The sequence below is a fragment of the Euprymna scolopes genome, chromosome 16 (genome assembly GCF_053919585.1).
Source record: "Euprymna scolopes isolate OS-2025 chromosome 16, ASM5391958v1, whole genome shotgun sequence".
Classification (NCBI taxonomy): domain Eukaryota; kingdom Metazoa; phylum Mollusca; class Cephalopoda; order Sepiida; family Sepiolidae; genus Euprymna; species Euprymna scolopes.
Window position 1 is genome coordinate 50896833 of NC_136497.1, and position 19405 is coordinate 50916237.

At 35.5% G+C, this 19405-nt stretch overlaps 1 protein-coding gene and 1 long non-coding RNA gene across 2 annotated transcripts in view; both read left to right on the forward strand.

Moving 5' to 3' along the window:
* Positions 1-14240, forward strand: part of LOC145295948 (uncharacterized) — a 100414-nt gene extending 86174 nt beyond the window's left edge. Inside the window, exon 2 of the long non-coding RNA XR_013869922.1 lies at positions 13760-14240. This is a non-coding gene — a long non-coding RNA (uncharacterized LOC145295948). The remainder of the gene's footprint in view (positions 1-13759) is intronic.
* A 1353-nt stretch (positions 14241-15593) lies between these two features.
* LOC145295945 (exostosin-like 3) overlaps positions 15594-19405 on the forward strand; it is a 59310-nt gene continuing 55498 nt past the window's right edge. Inside the window, exon 1 of the mRNA XM_080141833.1 lies at positions 15594-17808. Within this exon, the coding sequence (XP_079997959.1) occupies positions 15744-17808 (2065 nt within the window). The 5' untranslated portion in view covers positions 15594-15743. The remainder of the gene's footprint in view (positions 17809-19405) is intronic.

Sequence of the window (19405 nt, forward strand, 5' to 3'; positions counted from 1 at the left end):
GTAAGCAGGAAGGCTCGAACCCGTACCGTGAAGAAGGAAAAGAAAGTGAAAAAAAACAAAAAAAAACTAATGCGTTAGCTGTTACTCCCATCGCCAAACCAGAAATGGCGAAGGTTTAAATTAAGGCTAGTCAATCGAAAAGAGAGGATGACTTTCGAAAATATGGGCGAAAAAAAACGACCCCCCCCTCCTTGTAGAAAAGTGCCCAGTTGAGGGTGAAGGAACTAATGTTTTTAGCCAATTTTTCAATATTTGTCGTCCAAATGGTTAAGTTTCAAAATGATACCAATCTCGTGAAAATCCGTCACCTCTGTCAAAAGTTTTAGGCATGCATACATACATACATACATACATTTAAACAGACAGGTGGGATTTATATTATAGACTAGCAGGGGTGCCCGGCATTGCCGGGTGTTTGTGGGGGTGGGGGGAAATTTGTAGTAGACAGGTAAGCTTGAACCCGTGACATGAAGGTAGAAAAGAAAAAAGTGAAAGAAAAGCGGAGATCTTACTGCTACGCTAAGACGCGAGAGGAAGTGAAAAGCGTTCAAATTTATCGATGTCAATCTAAAAGTTAACTTGAAGTGAATAAGTTAAGAATCAGGCAGGCGCAGAAATGAACGTTGGCTGCAGGCCAGTTTTTGCTTCCCCACGATGTTGGGGAAAACTAGAAAAGGGAGCTCTCCAAATGAATAGCAATTGTTTGATAAGAAGGGTTTTCCCCACATTGATCAAAGCTAAATGCTTTGAAGACGTCCCAGCATGAAAGGCTGCTGACGGCTTTGCTTTGATGAGTTTCACTTTATTTATACAAAAAAGATGAACAAACACGCGGACGGACGGAATGGAGGGAATTTTATAAATGTCTATCAAAATAAATGTAAAGATGACGTTCATTTGCAAATTGTAGATATAATCTAGGGAGGATATAAAAAGTTTTTTTTTTTTTTTTTACAGTGATCACCACTTATCAAGGCCCGGAAGCCACTCAGGGATAAGGGTTATTGCAAGTACATTACGTTAGTGTGGAGATTTGATGAAGTGTTTAATTAAGGGGGCGGTTCATTAGGAATTCATTAACATTGGACTTGAAGACATCCAAGTTGTAGTCCGGAGGGAAGCAGGCAGACGGAACAGAGTTCCACAGCCGTGCAGTTCTAAGAAAGAAGCTTTGTTCATGGAATCCGCGTTTTGATTTAGGCACAGATATAGAGTGGGGGAAATTTTTCACAATGGATTCAGCTAGACGGGTGTTTTTCGTGAAAGATTTGCGAGGGGGGGACCAGAGATTGGAGTTCAGACGAGCACCTGCTATGGAAATAACGATAAAACAAGGATAGGCTCGCAACGTCTCTTCTGTGGGAGAGAGGTTGCAGGGTAGAGAAAAGGGCATCCCCCACTAAGCCACAAAGTCTATTTTGTACTCTGTCAAGGCAGGATAGGCTGTTTTTAGCAGCTCCTGCCCAGATGTGGCAACAGTATTCCATCCTTGGACGTACTTGGCTTTTATATAGATAGAGAATTGCATCAATAGTGAGATATCTTCTGGAGCGGTAGAAAGATCCCACCATCTTTCCAGCGACATTGGCAACAGACTTGATGTACGTGTTCCATTTCAGATCAGGAGTAAACGTCAAACCCAGAAGCTTGTCAAAACACTGGGCCTCACCCAGACGAGAGCCATCCATCACAATTGATGCCAGCTGGGGATCAGAGCATTGATGATGTAAGGATAGGAGTTTGGTTTTTGATGCATTAAAGGTAACCAGCCACATCTTCCCCCACTGAACCACGCGCTCGAGATCAGAGGAGAGAGAATCAGAGAGAACTTTGTCATTTACACCCTTTGATGTGTTGCCGTAGATGGTCGTGTCATCAGCATAGATGTCAACAAATGATTTAAGTATGTGTTTAGGGAGATCATTGATGTAGATCAGGAAGAGAGTTGGGCCCAGGATTGACCCCTGAGGGACTCCAGCATTTATATTGCAGGCCTCCGATTTTTGTCCATCTACCACTACTCTTATGAGCCTATCGGAGAGAAATGATTTAATGATTGAGAAAACATTTCCAGTTATACCGTAGCTGGAAATCTTGTGAAGTAGACCCTCATGCCATACCTTGTTGAAGGCCTTTGATATGTCAAGAGCAAGTGCCCTAGAAAGGAAGCCTTTGTCAAGAGATTCACTAATCCTGTGGGATATAACCGTCAGCACATCTGCGGTAGATCTTGCAGAGCGGAAACCATATTGTTTGTCACTAAGAAGGTTATTCCTGCTGAGGTGGTTGACTATTTCTCTATTTAATATGGATTCCAGCAACTTACTCATAACACACAGGAGACTTATAGGTCTGTACTGAGAGGGAGATGACTTATCACCTGAATTCTTAAATACAGGGCAAACTGATGAGGTCTTCCAGGGAGTCGGAAAGCACTTCTCCTTAAGGCAGCGATTAAACAGTTTCGTAAGTATGGGAGCAAGTTCTGGTTGAAGCTTTTTTAACACTATAATTGGGATGCCATCAGGGCCAGTTGCTTTACTGGAATCAAGGTTCTTTATTAGCTTGGCGACCTCATGCACGGATATTTGTATGTTACCTAGCTTGTTCTTCAAAATAGTAATCCTCTCAAGAACCCCCCCCCCAAAGCGTTTTGCAGACATACAAAAACACACACGCCACTTTTGCCTTTATATATATATATATATATATATATATATATATATATATATGAGAGAGAGATGATTCCTCATACACTAGCAACCGATCAGAACCCAGAGAATGGGATTTTCAATCTAAGCACAATGGAACATCCCAGCTTGCTTATAAACCAACTTTCTAGACTTCTATCTTAGTTTCAAGGTAGACTCTTGGGACTAGATGAAAGTTTAGTATCTGTTCTTCAGATGCTGCACTTTCATTTTTTGTTTAATAAATTATGTTATAATGCAAAGCTTCAGATAAGAAAACAAGTTGTGAAATGAAAAAAACAAAACAGTTCAATTGAGAAACTGTTTTCTTCCTGAATTGTTAAGATGAGGATGAATAATTTGGATCATTCGAACTACTGTTCTCGTCTTGGGTGTTATTCTCACAATGTTTCAGACAAGGTAACCTCTGACCTTCTACAGGTGTATTGTGTCAAACTCTAGAATCTGCACAGAATTTTGAATGGGACAGTTTATTTAATCCACATAGAAGTTTTAAGTAATTTGCAATTGTATTCTTAGAATCGTCCACGCTCCAGAAGAGTGTCTCTTAGAACTAAATTTTACTTTGTACGTTATCCATTATACCATGAGTCCTCGCAGATTCCCAAGTTTGATAAAATAAAGGTCGGAGATTACATCAGCCGAAACGTTGTGGGAATAATTCTTAAGCTGAGAACTGTAGTCCAAATAATCTGCATAAAACAAAATAATTTTTTGTTTTATTATGTAATTGTAAATGCATTTGTAATTTATAAAGTGAGAAATGTTTTTAAATCATTTTTTTTTTGTTTTTTTTTACAGATCAAAATATAAGTTTTGGAAATATATGGCAATCAAGCTATGCAAAAAATTTTTTCATGGAATCATAAGTTGACGACATCCTTATTGAAATAGTGACACAATTCAATGAGATGTAGAATAACTAATTGCCACACAAAAATCAAGGCTTTCTTAGAAATATAAAAATAATAAATTAAAAAAAAAAAAAATTGAATCTGAACAGAAAATTGAAGTATAAAGAAAAAAGTTCACACGCCATTCATCTACAAATGTCTTTAATTCTTTGCTGCGGAAGGCTATCATTATTTGTCAGTAGTTTGCAAGGTGGGCCATGATCGAAAAAGACCACTTCTAGTTGGTGAATTATAGTTGCTGAGTTTGCCATGCTAATTGCTTACACACTGAAAACCGCAACTGCTCACAATCCGTGTTAGTTAGGAAATGGTGTGTAATGTCCATTCCCAACTGTTGCCAACCGCTGCTTAAATCCAGTTTTCCTTTCTCCCAGATCTCAAGATTGGCATTCCACGCATGTTTGTATTGCCAATCTGACTACTGCTTTTGTCGTCACAGGGCAAACTTTTCAGGCGAAATAAGCAGTATGTCACACTCCTGGATGTCCACTGTTTCTGTGAATGGCCATGATCTGGACTGCGTCCAGTTCAGAGACATGCCCTACACTGAACAATAGCTTGGGTCCTGCATCCTTCTTCATGAATTATCAATTGATACGCATACCACAACGATGATTCAGCGCCATGTTGTGAATTAATGCAACCAATGTCACATCTACTACATATTTCTTCACCAATTCTTTGAGAGTATTTAGTTGTCTTCTAAAGAGCATCTCACTGGTAGCCTTCGTGTGAACTCACGCTTTCCCACCAAAAGTGCTTGACACCCAGTTGTGTACACATGCAGAATCGATCTTTATGTGCAACACCTTATTCTGACATTGGAGCGACAAGTTAATTCATCTGAACACGGCATCCAATTCATCGTTCTCAGGTCACAGCCAACAAGCATCCTCCACCACAGTTCCATCTCTTTCCAATGTCACTCTGGTTGCTAGCACGCTGGCATTGACTCATACGTTCAATTCCCGGCTGTCCAATCCTCACAAGCTGGATCATTCCGCTGTACTGTGTCCACAGTCTTGCACATCATATGCCAGAGTCGGGAATCTGTCACCTTGTCATTCCAGCCGTTTGTGATTGAACAAGCTCTTCTCTTTATTACTCCGCATGCTACACGCAGCCATGCACATACTGGGAGGTGCCCTATAAACTTTTCACACAAGGAAAATACAGTCGATTGTGTTATGATATTAGGAACTTGTGGAATTGCATTACCTCGTTTCCAGCACAGGACACTGTGCTCTCTTAAGATTGTCAGTCCCAGCATGCATGTGCTGTCTCCAAGCCATCCCGGGTCCTTGCATTCTAGCCCAAATTCAGTTAAATGTTCTCAAACTTGAGATGTGGGCACAATGTCTTCGTCAACAAAGATATCGATATAAGCCAACATCGTGCAGTCCATAGCTTCCTTCTGCGATAGCACCCTGCTAATGATAGCCTTTATAATGAGTAGAGCCATGTTCAAGCCAAACCCCAAATCTGTCAGACAAATTCTATTTCCATCGACCTCTACCATCTGGTATGGCCACAGTGTTTCGTGGACTCATACTTGGAGACATGCTCTTTGAAAATCAAGCAGTGACACATTTGTCCCTTTTTGGCGCCACTCGCACTTCTTAGTAGTATAAACATCTACATTTGCCGTGAATGCATCTACATGATTGTTAAGTTTGTGGTAATCCATCACTGGCTGCACCTTTGACTTATTCTGCTGCATCACAGCCATTAAGGGAAATAATCTCTTGGGAGGTCCAAGTTTTTCTTCCGCGTATGGCACAAGCCAACCCTTGTCCATCCATGCCCAAAGTTCTTGATCATAATCTGGTCGAACTTTTGCAGCCACTTAATATTCTGGCACTCCGTTACGCAATCCTTTAGGTGGGTGGTTATCTGCCCATTTTCATGCCGCGATCCATGCTTGTTTCTGATGGTTAAGCATAGCAATAAAGTCTGGTTCACTGATGGAGATAGCTGCACATGTGGAGACTTGCCTGACAGCCAATCCGGACTGCACCCGTAGGTCCAACAGTGGTGTCTCTCAATGCTTTTATGGCATCGATCCTTAACAGATCAAATCCCAGTGGTTTACCACACATCACCAGAACATCGATCCTAACATGTCATTTGTTGAAATAGTGACTACTACTCTTCTGCAGCATGTGCAGGACAAGCCTCCAATAGTCAGAAGTCAACTTTTGCTGTCTTCCAGGATCAACATCGATTAGCCACTATTATTGTATATGTGTCAATTAATGCTGAACACCGAATTTCATCGATTTAGACAACAATCTCTGGGAGCACCGCATTTACATCTTCATGGGGGAATAGGCTGACGCTGATGCTTCGTCCTCTTGTTCCAAATCTGACTGTCTTAATTTGCATATGTCACCTTTTCATTTTGTATCAGCTGGGTTACGAGTTCAAGTATCAGTGACTTTTTACAATATGCATACACCACCCTTAGATGTTTGTTTCCATGACCGTTGTCATGCGCAAATTCATTCATAGTTTGAAGTGATTTAATTTTAAAGCTTTCTTATCTATCTTTTGATAGCTCAAATGACTAGAGCATGAAATGTTTTGGTTTTGATTCTAGCTGATGGCAGCCAAGTCCTTTCGAAACTAATATATATAATCTTCAATAGAGAATTGACTCTTTAATAATAAATACGAAATTAGCATGAATTGAAATATATTTAAGCATATTTTATGCCCGGGCAAGGCTGTGAGCCCCACCCTCCACTAGTTCTATAATAATAAGTTGTAATATTACATATGTACATAAGATTAGGTTTAAGCCTCTTATCATGGTCACTTTTTAAGAAGTTGGCTATCGAAAATGAAATTAATGATAGAAGATATTTAAACAGTTATCTTTTTAAATAATCGAATGAATGAGTCATAAATTGACCAACACTTTATTATAATTCAATGAGATGTGGAATATTAAATAATCACCAAAAAAAAAAAAAAATAAGCATCTTCCTTAGAAAAGAAAAAAAAAGATGAAACCAAACTATAAAGAAGTAAAAATGCAAAACCAATACAGAAACTAAAATTGTCATACCACTAAAATCTAGTATTCATTATATTTTTAATTTCATTAGGAGAGAATTTTTGTAGTTTTAAGAGAAATGGCATTTATAAATGCATCCCTGTAAGAACTGCAAACAGAAGGCATCATGGAAGCTGGACCTGAGGCAATTTTAGCTGAAAGGCGCCATGAAACAAGCTGCTAATAGCTTGATGACATTTAAACCGTCCAAGGCGACACTGGATGTATCATCAGGCCTCTACAGACAAATTTATTTTTAGTTGATCTTTGACAACTAAATATTTTCGTTTACTAGCCATATAGAAAAATTACTAGCCAAACCCATGTAATTTTTTTTTGAATATGACATCTTCGTGTCGTAAACAAGTACGTACATCATAAAGATTTTTTTATATTTTTTAAATCTAGATATCCACAAAATTATGTTGAAACTTGAAGGTATAACCATTCAAATTTATTCAGATGTTTTTTAAACAACCTTTGTTTAAAAAAAAAAAAAAAAGACATTATATTCTATTAAACATTTTATTGTTTAAACAATTTGACTTTGCTCATTAAAAAAAAAAAGAAAAAATAAAGGTTGAAAAGACATTTTTCACTCTGTAATGAGCTTTAGAAGATTGTCGATGTAAAAATATTATCGCGAAAGGATAAGCATTTTATTATTTCTAGTCGTTACTTGGAAAAATCACTTGGAAATGTAACTATTTCATTTGCAATGTAAAGTTATCATGGTGGTTGATTTTTGTATAATTACTCTTTACTTGAGCACCATAGGATGCAAAGGGACCAAATATATTAGCATACATCATCAACAGGGATTTGAATCTACCTTTCGATGAGATTTTTTGATTCCAATATCAGATGTGGTCTCCATGAGACTCTGCAAAATAGAGACCATAATCTCTTTCATATCAACAGAAAACTGGCAGCATTCTCTGTCCAGGTTTCTGATCTGTGGAATAGCTTACCATGGAAGATAGTGAAGATTGTCGCGTTGGACAAACATTCAAACTGTATATAGCTGTACACATCTAAGCATTTTATTTATTTATCTATTTTTTATTTATATGGCTTGTTGCACTTTATTTTTGCCAATAAATTTGATATGAAGATACTCTCAATTTGAAATACCATTTTCATTGTTAAACGCGTAGATTAAATGGATCTTAATATATATATATATATATATATATATATATTATTTTTTTTGGGTTCCCCAACAAAGGAGGGATTGGACTTAGTAACTCACTTCCGTTCGTTTGGTTGCACTTTTATCAATCTCAACCACACCTTGGATTTTAAAAATTTTGCACAAACATTAGTAACAGTAAAAGTAAATTTTTGCCAGAACGGATTTTCCAGGATAGCTCTGGTTGTTCCCCTAGGTGGCATTATAGCCCTATAATGCCACCTAGCGACAAGTTAATTCTCAACATTTTTCAATAACCATGCTTTAGAATATTTTGAAATTTTGAACAAACATTAGTCATGATGAAAGTAAATTTTCACTTATAAAGGAGAACCTTGCATGCTCAGCCTGTGTGTTTTTTTACTCGGCTTAAAGATCACTTCAACAAAAATAAATTTTAGTACAACTTTAGTTTGGTGTTAAGTGAATCCAGATTTTCTTATAGTTATTCTGTTTTTATTAATGTGACCTACAAACAAGTAATTCCTGGAGGAGATTCCTAATGAGTGGCCTTGTTTAGCATTCGTGGCTGATAATTCCCCAAAGAATTTTCTATGTCATTTGTGTAACGAGTTTCATGAAATGTCAATTAATTTTGCATGGAAAAAAAATGGAGGCTGAGAAGAGGAAAGAAATTTAAAACTATTTAAATAGAAATGAAGAAAAGGCGATGCACTTTTTTATGGGGAGAGACATTAAAAATGTTTTCTATTTTTGTGGAATCATTACTTGCTTCCCAATTAACATTTTTGGGGATTCAACAGCGCACCACCCCCCCAAAAAAAATTGTATATGCACCAGGAGTAAGGGATTAATAAATGTGGAACAAACTCTTTAAAATATCACTTTTTATATGTACCTATTTACTTGTCTCCTCACGAGGGCAAAATTAGCTATGAAGTTGTTGGTTTTTTTTATGTGAGGGATATCAAACATCTCAAAAGATGGAACATGCTGAATAGACTAAAAATAAAAATTGTCCCAGTCAAGGATTTCCACTCTTCCGGCTGAAGACAGAACGGATACAACACTTTAATGACACTTTAACAAAGTGTGTGAAAGTATATTATGTACATTTGAAACTTTTTTATGCAATGGCACAAAACAATAGTTGTATTCCTCCATAATGAGGCAAGTGGAAACCTAAAGATGGCATCTATTTTTCGGATCAGAAGGATGTTGTTTTCCCCGATACTTCTTTTTATTTCCGACAGGGAGCTGGAGTATGTTTATTGGTAAAGGAGATAAAAACCATTTAATTTTAGTTAAAATCTACTTTAGTAAACTTTATCGATTCATGTGCCTTAGCTACAAATTCTTTATGACTAGATTGTCCTCCAAGGGGTATGAATGCCTGCTTTTCTTTTGCAGGATCTTACAATTTTTTTTTTTTTTTTACATGGAAGTCACCACTTATCAAGACCCAGAAGCCACTTGGGGATAAGGGTTATTGCGAGTACAGTAATCAATGGGATAGTATCGTAGTAATCATTAGTATTGGAGATTTGATAAAGTGTCTCTTAAGGGGATGGTTTATCAGGAATTTGTTTATGTTGGACTTGAAGACATCCAAGTTGTAGTCAGGTGGGAAACAGGCAGACGGAAGAGTCCCACTGGCGTGCACTTCTAAGAAAGAAGCTTTGTTCATGGAATCTATGTTTTGATTTAGGCACAGATAAAGAGTGGGGAAAATTACTGACAGTGGTTTCAGCTAGACTGGTGTTTATCATGAAACATTGGTGAGGGGGGGACCAGGGATTGGAGCTCAGACGAGCACTTCCTATGGAAGTAACAATAAAACAAAGACAGGCATGCAACGTCTCTTCTGTGGGAGAGAGGTTGCAGGGAAGAAAGGGCATCACCCACTAAGCCATGAAGTCTATTTTGTACTCTGTAAAGGCAGGATAGGCTGTTTTTAGCAGCTCCTGCCCAGATGTGGCAGCAGTACTCCATCCTTGGACGTACTTGACTTTTATATAGATAGAGAATTGCATTAGTAGTGAGATATCTTCTGAAGCAGCAGAAGGATCCTACAATTTTTCCAGCAACCTTGGCAACAGACTTGATATACGTGTTCCATTTCAGGTCAGGAGTAAAGGTCAATCCCATAAGCTTATCAAAACATGAAGCCTCCCCTAGACGAGAGCCATCCATTTCATCCCCTCACTTCCTACGTCAGTTTGTCTCCTCCCTTCACTTCCTACGTCAGTTTGTCTCCTCCCCTCACTTCCTACGTCAGTTTGTCTCCTCCCCTCACTTCCTAGGTCAGTTTGTCTCCTCCCCTCACTTCCTAGGTCAGTTTGTCTCCTCCCCTCACTTCCTAGGTCAGTTTGTCTCCTCCCCTCACTTCCTACGTCAGTTTGTCTCCTCCCCTCACTTCCTACGTAGTTTGTTCTCTTCCCCTCACTTCCTACGTCAGTTTGTCTCCTCCCCTCACTTCCTAGGTCAGTTTGTCTCCTCCCCTCACTTCCTAGGTCAGTTTGTCTCCTCCCCTCACTTCCTAGGTCAGTTTGTCTCCTCCCCTCACTTCCTAGGTCAGTTTGTCTCCTCCCCTCACTTCCTAGGTCAGTTTGTCTCCTCCCCTCACTTCCTAGGTCAGTTTGTCTCCTCCCCTCACTTCCTAGGTCAGTTTGTCTCCTCCCCTCACTTCCTACGTCAGTTTGTCTCCTCCCCTCACTTCCTACGTCAGTTTGTCTCCTCCCCTCACTTCCTACGTCAGTTTGTCTCCTCCCCTCACTTCCTACGTCAGTTTGTCTCCTCCCCTCACTTCCTACGTCAGTTTGTCTCCTCCCCTCACTTCCTACGTCAGTTTGTCTCCTCCCCTCACTTCCTACGTCAGTTTGTCTCCTCCCCTCACTTCCTACGTCAGTTTGTCTCCTCCCCTCACTTCCTACGTCAGTTTGTCTCCTCCCCTCACTTCCTACGTCAGTTTGTCTCCTCCCCTCACTTCCTACGTCAGTTTGTCTCCTCCCCTCACTTCCTAGGTCAGTTTGTCTCCTCCCCTCACTTCCTAGGTCAGTTTGTCTCCTCCCCTCACTTCCTAGGTCAGTTTGTCTCCTCCCCTCACTTCCTAGGTCAGTTTGTCTCCTCCCCTCACTTCCTAGGTCAGTTTGTCTCCTCCCCTCACTTCCTACGTCAGTTTGTCTCCTCCCCTCACTTCCTACGTAGTTTGTTCTCTTCCCCTCACTTCCTACGTCAGTTTGTCTCCTCCCCTCACTTCCTACGTCAGTTTGTCTCCTCCCCTCACTTCCTACGTCAGTTTGTCTCCTCCCCTCACTTCCTACGTAGTTTGTTCTCTTTCCCCTCACTTTCTACCTTAGTTTGTTCTCTTCCTCCTCACTTTCTACCTTAGTTTGTTCTCTTCCTCCTCACTTTCTACCTTAGTTTGTTCTCTTCCTCCTCACTTTCTACCTTAGTTTGTTCTCTTCCTCCTCACTTTCTACCTTAGTTTGTTCTCTTCCCCTCACTTTCTACCTTAGTTTGTTCTCTTCCCCTCACTTTCTACCTTAGTTTGTTCTCCTGCTAACTCTTTCTCTCTTTAACATGCTTATCTATGTATCTTAAAGGACAAACTTCTCAATAATTGGGTTTGTCAGGTCTCAACCATTTAAAAATTCCAGATGTCAAAAAATACATATTTGAATGTAGGTCGAATTGTGATGGCCACATTTTTGGGCAAATGTTTGTGTGGATGGATTTGACCTATATAGGAATGATAGCATCGTTTACTTACAATCCCAACAAGTTTGAAAGATTCAATGCAGGTGAAAGTTTCTCTTGCCTTAGACAGGTAATTATCTTTGTAGAAACCGGTTAGTTTTAACTTTGTTATTCAAAAGAGACATTTCAATTCTTTTTTTTCTTTCTTATAATCAGTGATGGGACGATTCTAATATTTTCCCTGTATTTTATAATTGCCAACTTTTTAAAACAATGTCCACTTCTGATAAAATTATCAATTCAGATTGGAATTTTTTTTTTTTCAATTTCTAAATATTTAGCTCAATAGTTGGGGTTTTTTTGGGAGAGGGGAGGGGGCGTTCATAACCTCAAGCAACTATTTTTTTCTATTCTGTTTAAGTTTAAAAAACTAAATTTAAAGACAAAAAAAAAAAAAATGAATAAAACGTGACTCATTAGTACTTAAAAAAAATATTAATTGTGCCCCTCCCCATCCTTTTTTCTCTCTTTCACAGATGTGATGTTGCTAGTCTCAGTCTTTTCTATAAATTCTATTATCATAATTATTGTTCAATTTATTTTTTAATCAGTAATTCTGGTTAAATTATGATAAATGTTTTACAAGAAAATTGAGATATAAATTTAAAGAAAAATAAAATAAAGTTTTGGTGTTATTTTCCTAGTGAGCTTGGGTGTGTCACTTAAAAAGCTTTGCAGGCCACATAACATCAGAAATTATGGCAAAATTTAATGAAAAAAAATGCTTTTTTGAGGGTGGGGAGTATTTTCATAAATTTGAATGTAAACAAAATTTAATCTTTTCTTTATAAATTTATAGTTCTTTCTCTTGCGTCATTAATAGGTTACTTTAAAAAAATAATTATTATAGTTATTAAAAATAGTAACAAGCAATTTAATTTTTAACTTTTTTTAAGCTTAGTTTGCAGGATATTGTCTGCATGTATTTAAAAACAGGCCCAGCTTCAAGAAAACAATAACTAATTAACATGATTTGATTGGTTTTAAAGCTGCCTTTTAGTTCACACACACACAAATAAATCAAAGTTGAAAATTTTAGTGAATTAAATTTTTGTTTTATCAAATTGTTTTCCAGCTGTTTTTACATAGTCCAAATATAAGGGTTTTTTTGTTTTCTTTGTTTTGTTTTTTTGTTTGTTTGTTTTTTACAAAATAAATAAAAAATCTAGTTTAATCTCTGCTGTGCTGTGAATTATGAAAATTCAATGTGTTAGCTGTAGAAATTAATTTTATCCGAAAAGTTAAAGTTACTATCATTTTTGTATTTAAAAATTTTTTTTTCTTCCAGAAGTAATCCAGTTTTGATTAATGTGTCTTGTCATTAATTGGTTAGTTAAAAAGTAATTATTATTGTTATCAAAAATCGTTATGGGCTATTTATTTTTTAATATTAATATTTTTCAACTTAATGTGCATGATATTGTCTCTATATATTTAAAAACAGGCCCAGCTTTAAGAAAAACATGATTGGCTTTAAACTGTCTTTTCACACACACAAAAAAAAAATCAAAGTTGAAAGTTTTGATGAATTAAATTTTTGCTTTATCATTGTTTCCAACTGTTTTTACATAGTTCAAATAGGATTTTTTTAAAATTATATTTTTAAATTGATTTACGGAAAAAAGAAAAATATAGCTTAATCTCTGTTGTGCTGTGAATCACATATGATAATTCAATATGTCAGCTGTAGAAATAAATCTTATACAAAAATGCTATGGAAGTTGTACTTCCATATAATTTTTGTATGTTTTTTTGTTTTGTTTTGTTTTTTCATGAGGTAATGCGGTTTTGATTCTTGTTTAGGCTGACCTAATTGAATAATTATTGCTTCCATTATGTTTTTCATTTACCACAAGATGAACAGTACATTTTTTTTTTCAACTGTTTAAAGTGTGCATTTTTAGTTATACACTGAAAATTGGTTTCTGGATCAATGGCACAAAAGACGGCAAATTTTCTAATTTCCAACAAAGTTTGAATAGTCATAATTATTTGATGGGTAATTGTGCTACAAAAATGAATTTTTGTATTGTTTGTTTTGCAAAGACGTATGTGCCACAATTAAATATCTTTTAAATTTAATAAAAATAAAATTTTGCTTTTGGATATCTACAATAATTTTTTTTTTCTTTCCCTAAATTTTTCATTTTACTTTATTTTGCAGAAAATACTCAAGATTCTATGAGCATTGCTTGTTATGAAGAAAATCCAGAAAAGAAAACCTTCATTATGCTAAACCTCGACACACAAATCAAATCATTGTTCAGGTCTGCAGTGGAGATGAACTACTCTGATGTCTTTAAGAACTTGTCAAGATCAAACGTTATTTTGCGATGAGACATTGTTGTTTTCAAACGCCAGGCTGAGGTGTAGTATTTCTCTCGGATCATAATCAAAATGCTAAAATAAAGTGAGGGGAAACGCCCTCACCCGTTCCACCATAAAAAGAAAACAAAAATGGCATGGTTAACAAGGCTAAGCCAATTCCAGGTTATACCTCACCCTGGATGGGGATTGTCCAAATACTTATATAAATATATTCATACATACTCATTTAATTACACAACCTTTTTGAATCGTTCATTGCCTCTAAATGTAAATATATATACACAATAATTTTAGCCTCAATTTTTATCTTACAAATTTTTAAAAAATTTTTTTTCTTTAAAAAAAAAAAAAAAAAAAGAAACTTTCGCTTATAGACAAAAATTAAATTTAAAAAATCATTCCCATGCACAAGGCTTGCATTACCGCTTAACAAAATATAAACACTTAATTTATTTTTTAGGTGCAAAAGAAATTTTTATCAATCAAAATTTTTTTTTATTTATTTGAAAAATATTTTAATTTTTTTTTGTTTCGAAAATTTAACTAAAAAACAAAAATAAAGAAAAACCCCTCAAAACGATAGAACATATCAATTTGTCTTCATTCAAAAGGAAATTTTAAATACCGGTTATTAACTGTTAAAAATTGTTTGTCTTGAGAATTTTCTTTAAGAAAAACAAATTTTCAAAACGTTTTTAAAGTATTTTTTATTTTTGTAATCATTCAGTTTCTAAAATAGCCGAACTGTTAGTCTATTATCATTAATTTTGTAACTGACAAAAAGATTTTACAGAAAGTCATTCTTAAATCTCGTATTTGTGATTGTATATGCATCCTAATCATTGTTCAATTTTTAATCGATAATTCTCGCTAAATTACGAAAAATTTTTACAAGAAAATTTTTAGATCTAAGTTTACTTATATTAGTACATAAATATATTCTAAAGATTGAGAGTTATAAAATTTTTAAAGATATTTTTTAAAAGAACTCAAATATGATTCCTTGCTCTATAAATTAAGATTTTATTTTTTTTCATTTATTTTAATTAATATAGTTGTGTTATTTAAGCTGAAAAAACTAATTGTTTTATGTTTGTTCAGTCACATTAGTTTTTTATAACATACAACGTCCAGAATTTTAAAATTCGTAATTATTGAGTTTTTTTTTTTTTATAAAGCAAAACTTAAAGATTTCAAAAAATATTCAAAACGTGGGCAAAAAATAATTTTAAACAAATTCCATTAAATTTATTTTTTATTTTTAAGACAAAAAAAATTTTTTTTTTAATTCTTTGAAAACTTTTTAGTGTACTTAAAAACGCAAGATGTAAAGTTTCATAACTTTTTTTTGGACTAACTCTAACTGGGATCATTTTGGTATTTATACAGTAATAATTGTCTTTCTGCCATATTCTCCACATCTTTTTCTATTTTTTTTTTATTATTGTAATTGTGTTGCTTCAGATTTCCATTTCAAAATCAAAATTAAATTTCATTACTTCATAATTTCAAAAAAAATTTTTTTACTTGAAGTATAGAAAAAAAAATCAAATTATAAAAATAAACTTTAACATCAGTTTCATAACTTTTTAATTTATTTTGACACTCTACATCAACATATATATATAATGTGTATATGTACATACAAAAAACAAATTGGAATTTCTTGGCAATGTACTGTAGAAATTTCTTCATCGAGCAGATTTTCAAATCTGCTAATTGGATGCACTTAACATCCCCGGTTTCTTTTCTCCGCAAATATTTTGTACCCACAATGCATCATTTTGACAAGCTGTCTGCACATATCATGATCCGATAATATGTGGATATTAGAAATTGTAAAACAAAGGGCTCTCCTTGCCCGGATCACGCATGCCCATCTTTCCCGCCTGATATTTTTCCTTTTAGTTGTGCTAGTCCTGGTGCCTCTGCTGTCCCACCACTACCTCTCAAAAATTGGAGATGAAGGCAACTCTGGGACCAGGATCAACTCAAAACCGGACACCTTTGCTGGGGATGTTGAAAAAACTGTAAAGTTCGATCTCTGCATGCATGTTGAAGAACTGAAGAAAATCCGTGCATCTGTCAATAATGAACTGCGTTCGCTGGAGAGTAAGCGCCAGCGTCTCCAGTCGGAATTATCCGGTTACAACACTAACATCCATCGTCTGAAGAACGAACATGAGAAGCTGCAGAAGGATCTGGAACGGCTGAAGATCACTATCGAGACGGTCAAGCTAGAGAAGGAGGAAATGATGCAGCATAATATGCCCGTGCTTTCCGCCCCCAAGCAGATCCTCCCAAATGTCTCAGATGACGTGTATATCCCACCCCCAAAATATCCTACCATGTGTCAGATGCACAATTGTTTTGATTATTCCCGTTGTTCCCTCACATCTGGATTTCCTGTTTACCTTTACAATCCACAGAAGTACCTGATCGGAAAACACATCAACATGGATCTATTAATGTCGCTACAACAGTCAAAGTTGATCAAAGACTATGCAACTCTTGAGCCGAGTGCAGCATGTGTCTACATGGTCTTCATTGGGGAGCTTCGGGGAGTGCGCATCAGATCTTTACAGATGTTTTTCTCCAACTTGCCATACTGGCGCGGTGATGGACGCAATCATATCCTGGTCTCATTCAGTCGGCGTGCGGTGGATTCAGAGCTCCTGAGTCGCACAAACACTGGCCGTGCGATTGTTGTTCAGAACACATTTGCTCAGGGCTCATTTTGGCGTGATTTTAATATTATGTCACCACCGTTTATCAAAGCCTGGTCGAGCAGCAGCAGTTGGAAAGACATGACACTTATGTCGCCAATTCAACGCAAGTTTCTGCTTAGTTTTGCTGGGGAGCACCCTGATGCTAAACCAGCCTCCCCAACTGTTCAGAAAACTAGAGTAGATATTGAACCTGATTCTGACTATGATGATAAACTTAGTATTAATCATTCAAGTTTTAATAATAATAATAATAATATTATTAATAATAATTATATAAATAATGTTAATAAAGAAAGTAATAATAATAATATTGTAAATAATATGGGCCCACCAAATCACCTTACACGTCACCTAAACGGACTTTTATCAGAAAAGTCATTAATGCAAAATCTCGACAATATGATCTTAGACATTTTAAAAAATATTCAGTCTTTAAAGACGGATCCATTTTCTTTTGACTTTTCTTGCAAAACTTCAGTCTTGGAGAAACTTGCCATTCCAGGAGAATGGGCATACTGCGAGAGTGAAAACTTTCGTCGCGACATGGTGAAGCAGTCGTCATTCACACTAATCATTGCCCCAATGAATACTTCATTCATATCAACCCCACTGCTACATATCAGACTTCTTGAAGCATTAAGGTTTGGATCGATTCCCATCATCCTAGGCAATTATGTCCGTTTGCCATTTGCAGAGCTGCTGGATTGGCGCAAAGCAGCCATCATCTTACCGAAACCAAGGATAACTGAATTGCACTTTATGCTACGGACTTACACAGACTCTTCCATAGCAGAGATGCGTCGGCAAGGACGCTTTTTGTGGGAGACTTATTTTAGCACATTAGACCGCGTTGTGGCCACAATTCTGGCCACGGTACGGACAAGACTTCAGATTCCAGCAGCCTCTGCCCCACAGGCCCCATCACCAAGTTTTCTTAATGTGACTCTTGTACAAATGAAGTTGGAGTCACAGGACATTGAACCAGAAACAGACGATATTCTTGGACCAATCGAACCCCCATTTCCATCGGAATCATTTAGTCATAATTTTTCACAAATTCGGACGTACGAAACATTCAACCAGCACGGAGACCCTTTTCATTCTTTTGCTGCTACACCATATGAACCTGTCCTTCCATCAGAAGCAAAGTTTTTTGGTAAGTATCATATTTTTTTAATCGTTATCTATGAGGTAGATCTTTGTAAATTTCTTTCAGATGATTATTTCATTTAATTGTATCTATTTATCTACCTAGGTTTATTACTCAAAGACTGGAATAATGTGTTATAGTGATATTGGACCAATCTGCTATTTTTAATAGTTTGATTTTCATAGGGACAAAATAAATGATGAGTGAGGATTATGGGTTTTTGGTGTTTATTTCTGTGACTGTGTTTGTTCAAGGCCAGCCTGCATTGGGTTTTGGGTGAAGGAAAGCTTGCTTTCAAATTGATCATCAGAATTGATGGGACCTGATAAAAGAAAGAGTCTTGGTTATTTCAATTTAAATTAGAAAAGAAGAAACGTTAATATGATAATGAATAGTCTTGTTAATTTCTCTTTTGCCAAAAATTTGAGAAATAGGAATTGTTAATGTTATGATAAAAAGCAAAGATTTGAGAAATAGGAATTGTTAATGTTATGATAAAAAGCAAAGATTTGAGAAATAGGAATTGTTAATGTTATGATAAGAAGCAAAGATTTGAGAAATAGGAATTGTTAATGTTATGATAAAAAGCAAAGATTTGAGAAATAGGAATTGTTAATGTTATGATAAAAAGCAAAGATTTGAGAAATAGGAATTGTTAATGTTATGATAAAAAGCAAAGATTTGAGAAATAGGAATTGTTAATGTTATGATAAAAAGCAAAGATTTGAGAAATAGGAATTGTTAATGTTATGATAAAAAGCAAAGATTTGAGAAATAGGAATTGTTAATGTTATGATAAAAAGCAAAGATTTGAGAAATAGGAATTGTTAATGTTATGATAAAAAGCAAAGATTTGAGAAATAGGAATTGTTAATGTTATGATAAAAAGCAAAGATTTGAGAAATAGGAATTGTTAATGTTATGATAAAAAGCAAAGATTTGAGAAATAGGAATTGTTAATGTTATGATAAAAAGCAAAGATTTGAGAAATAGGAATTGTTAATGTTATGATAAAAAGCAAAGATTTGAGAAATAGGAATTGTTAATGTTATGATAAAAAGCAAAGATTTGAGAAATAGGAATTGTTAATGTTATGATAAAAAGCAAAGATTTGAGAAATAGGAATTGTTAATGTTATGATAAAAAGCAAAGATTTGAGAAATAGGAATTGTTAATGTTATGATAAAAAGCAAAGATTTGAGAAATAGGAATTGTTAATGTTATGATAAAAAGCAAAGATTTGAGAAATAGGAATTGTTAATGTTATGATAAAAAGCAAAGATTTGAGAAATAGGAATTGTTAATGTTATGATAAAAAGCAAAGATTTGAGAAATAGGAATTGTTAATGTTATGATAAAAAGCAAAGATTTGAGAAATAGGAATTGTTAATGTTATGATAAAAAGCAAAGATTTGAGAAATAGGAATTGTTAATGTTATGATAAAAAGCAAAGATTTGAGAAATAGGAATTGTTAATGTTATGATAAAAAGCAAAGATTTGAGAAATAGGAATTGTTAATGTTATGATAAAAAGCAAAGATTTGAGAAATAGGAATTGTTAATGTTATGATAAAAAGCAAAGATTTGAGAAATAGGAATTGTT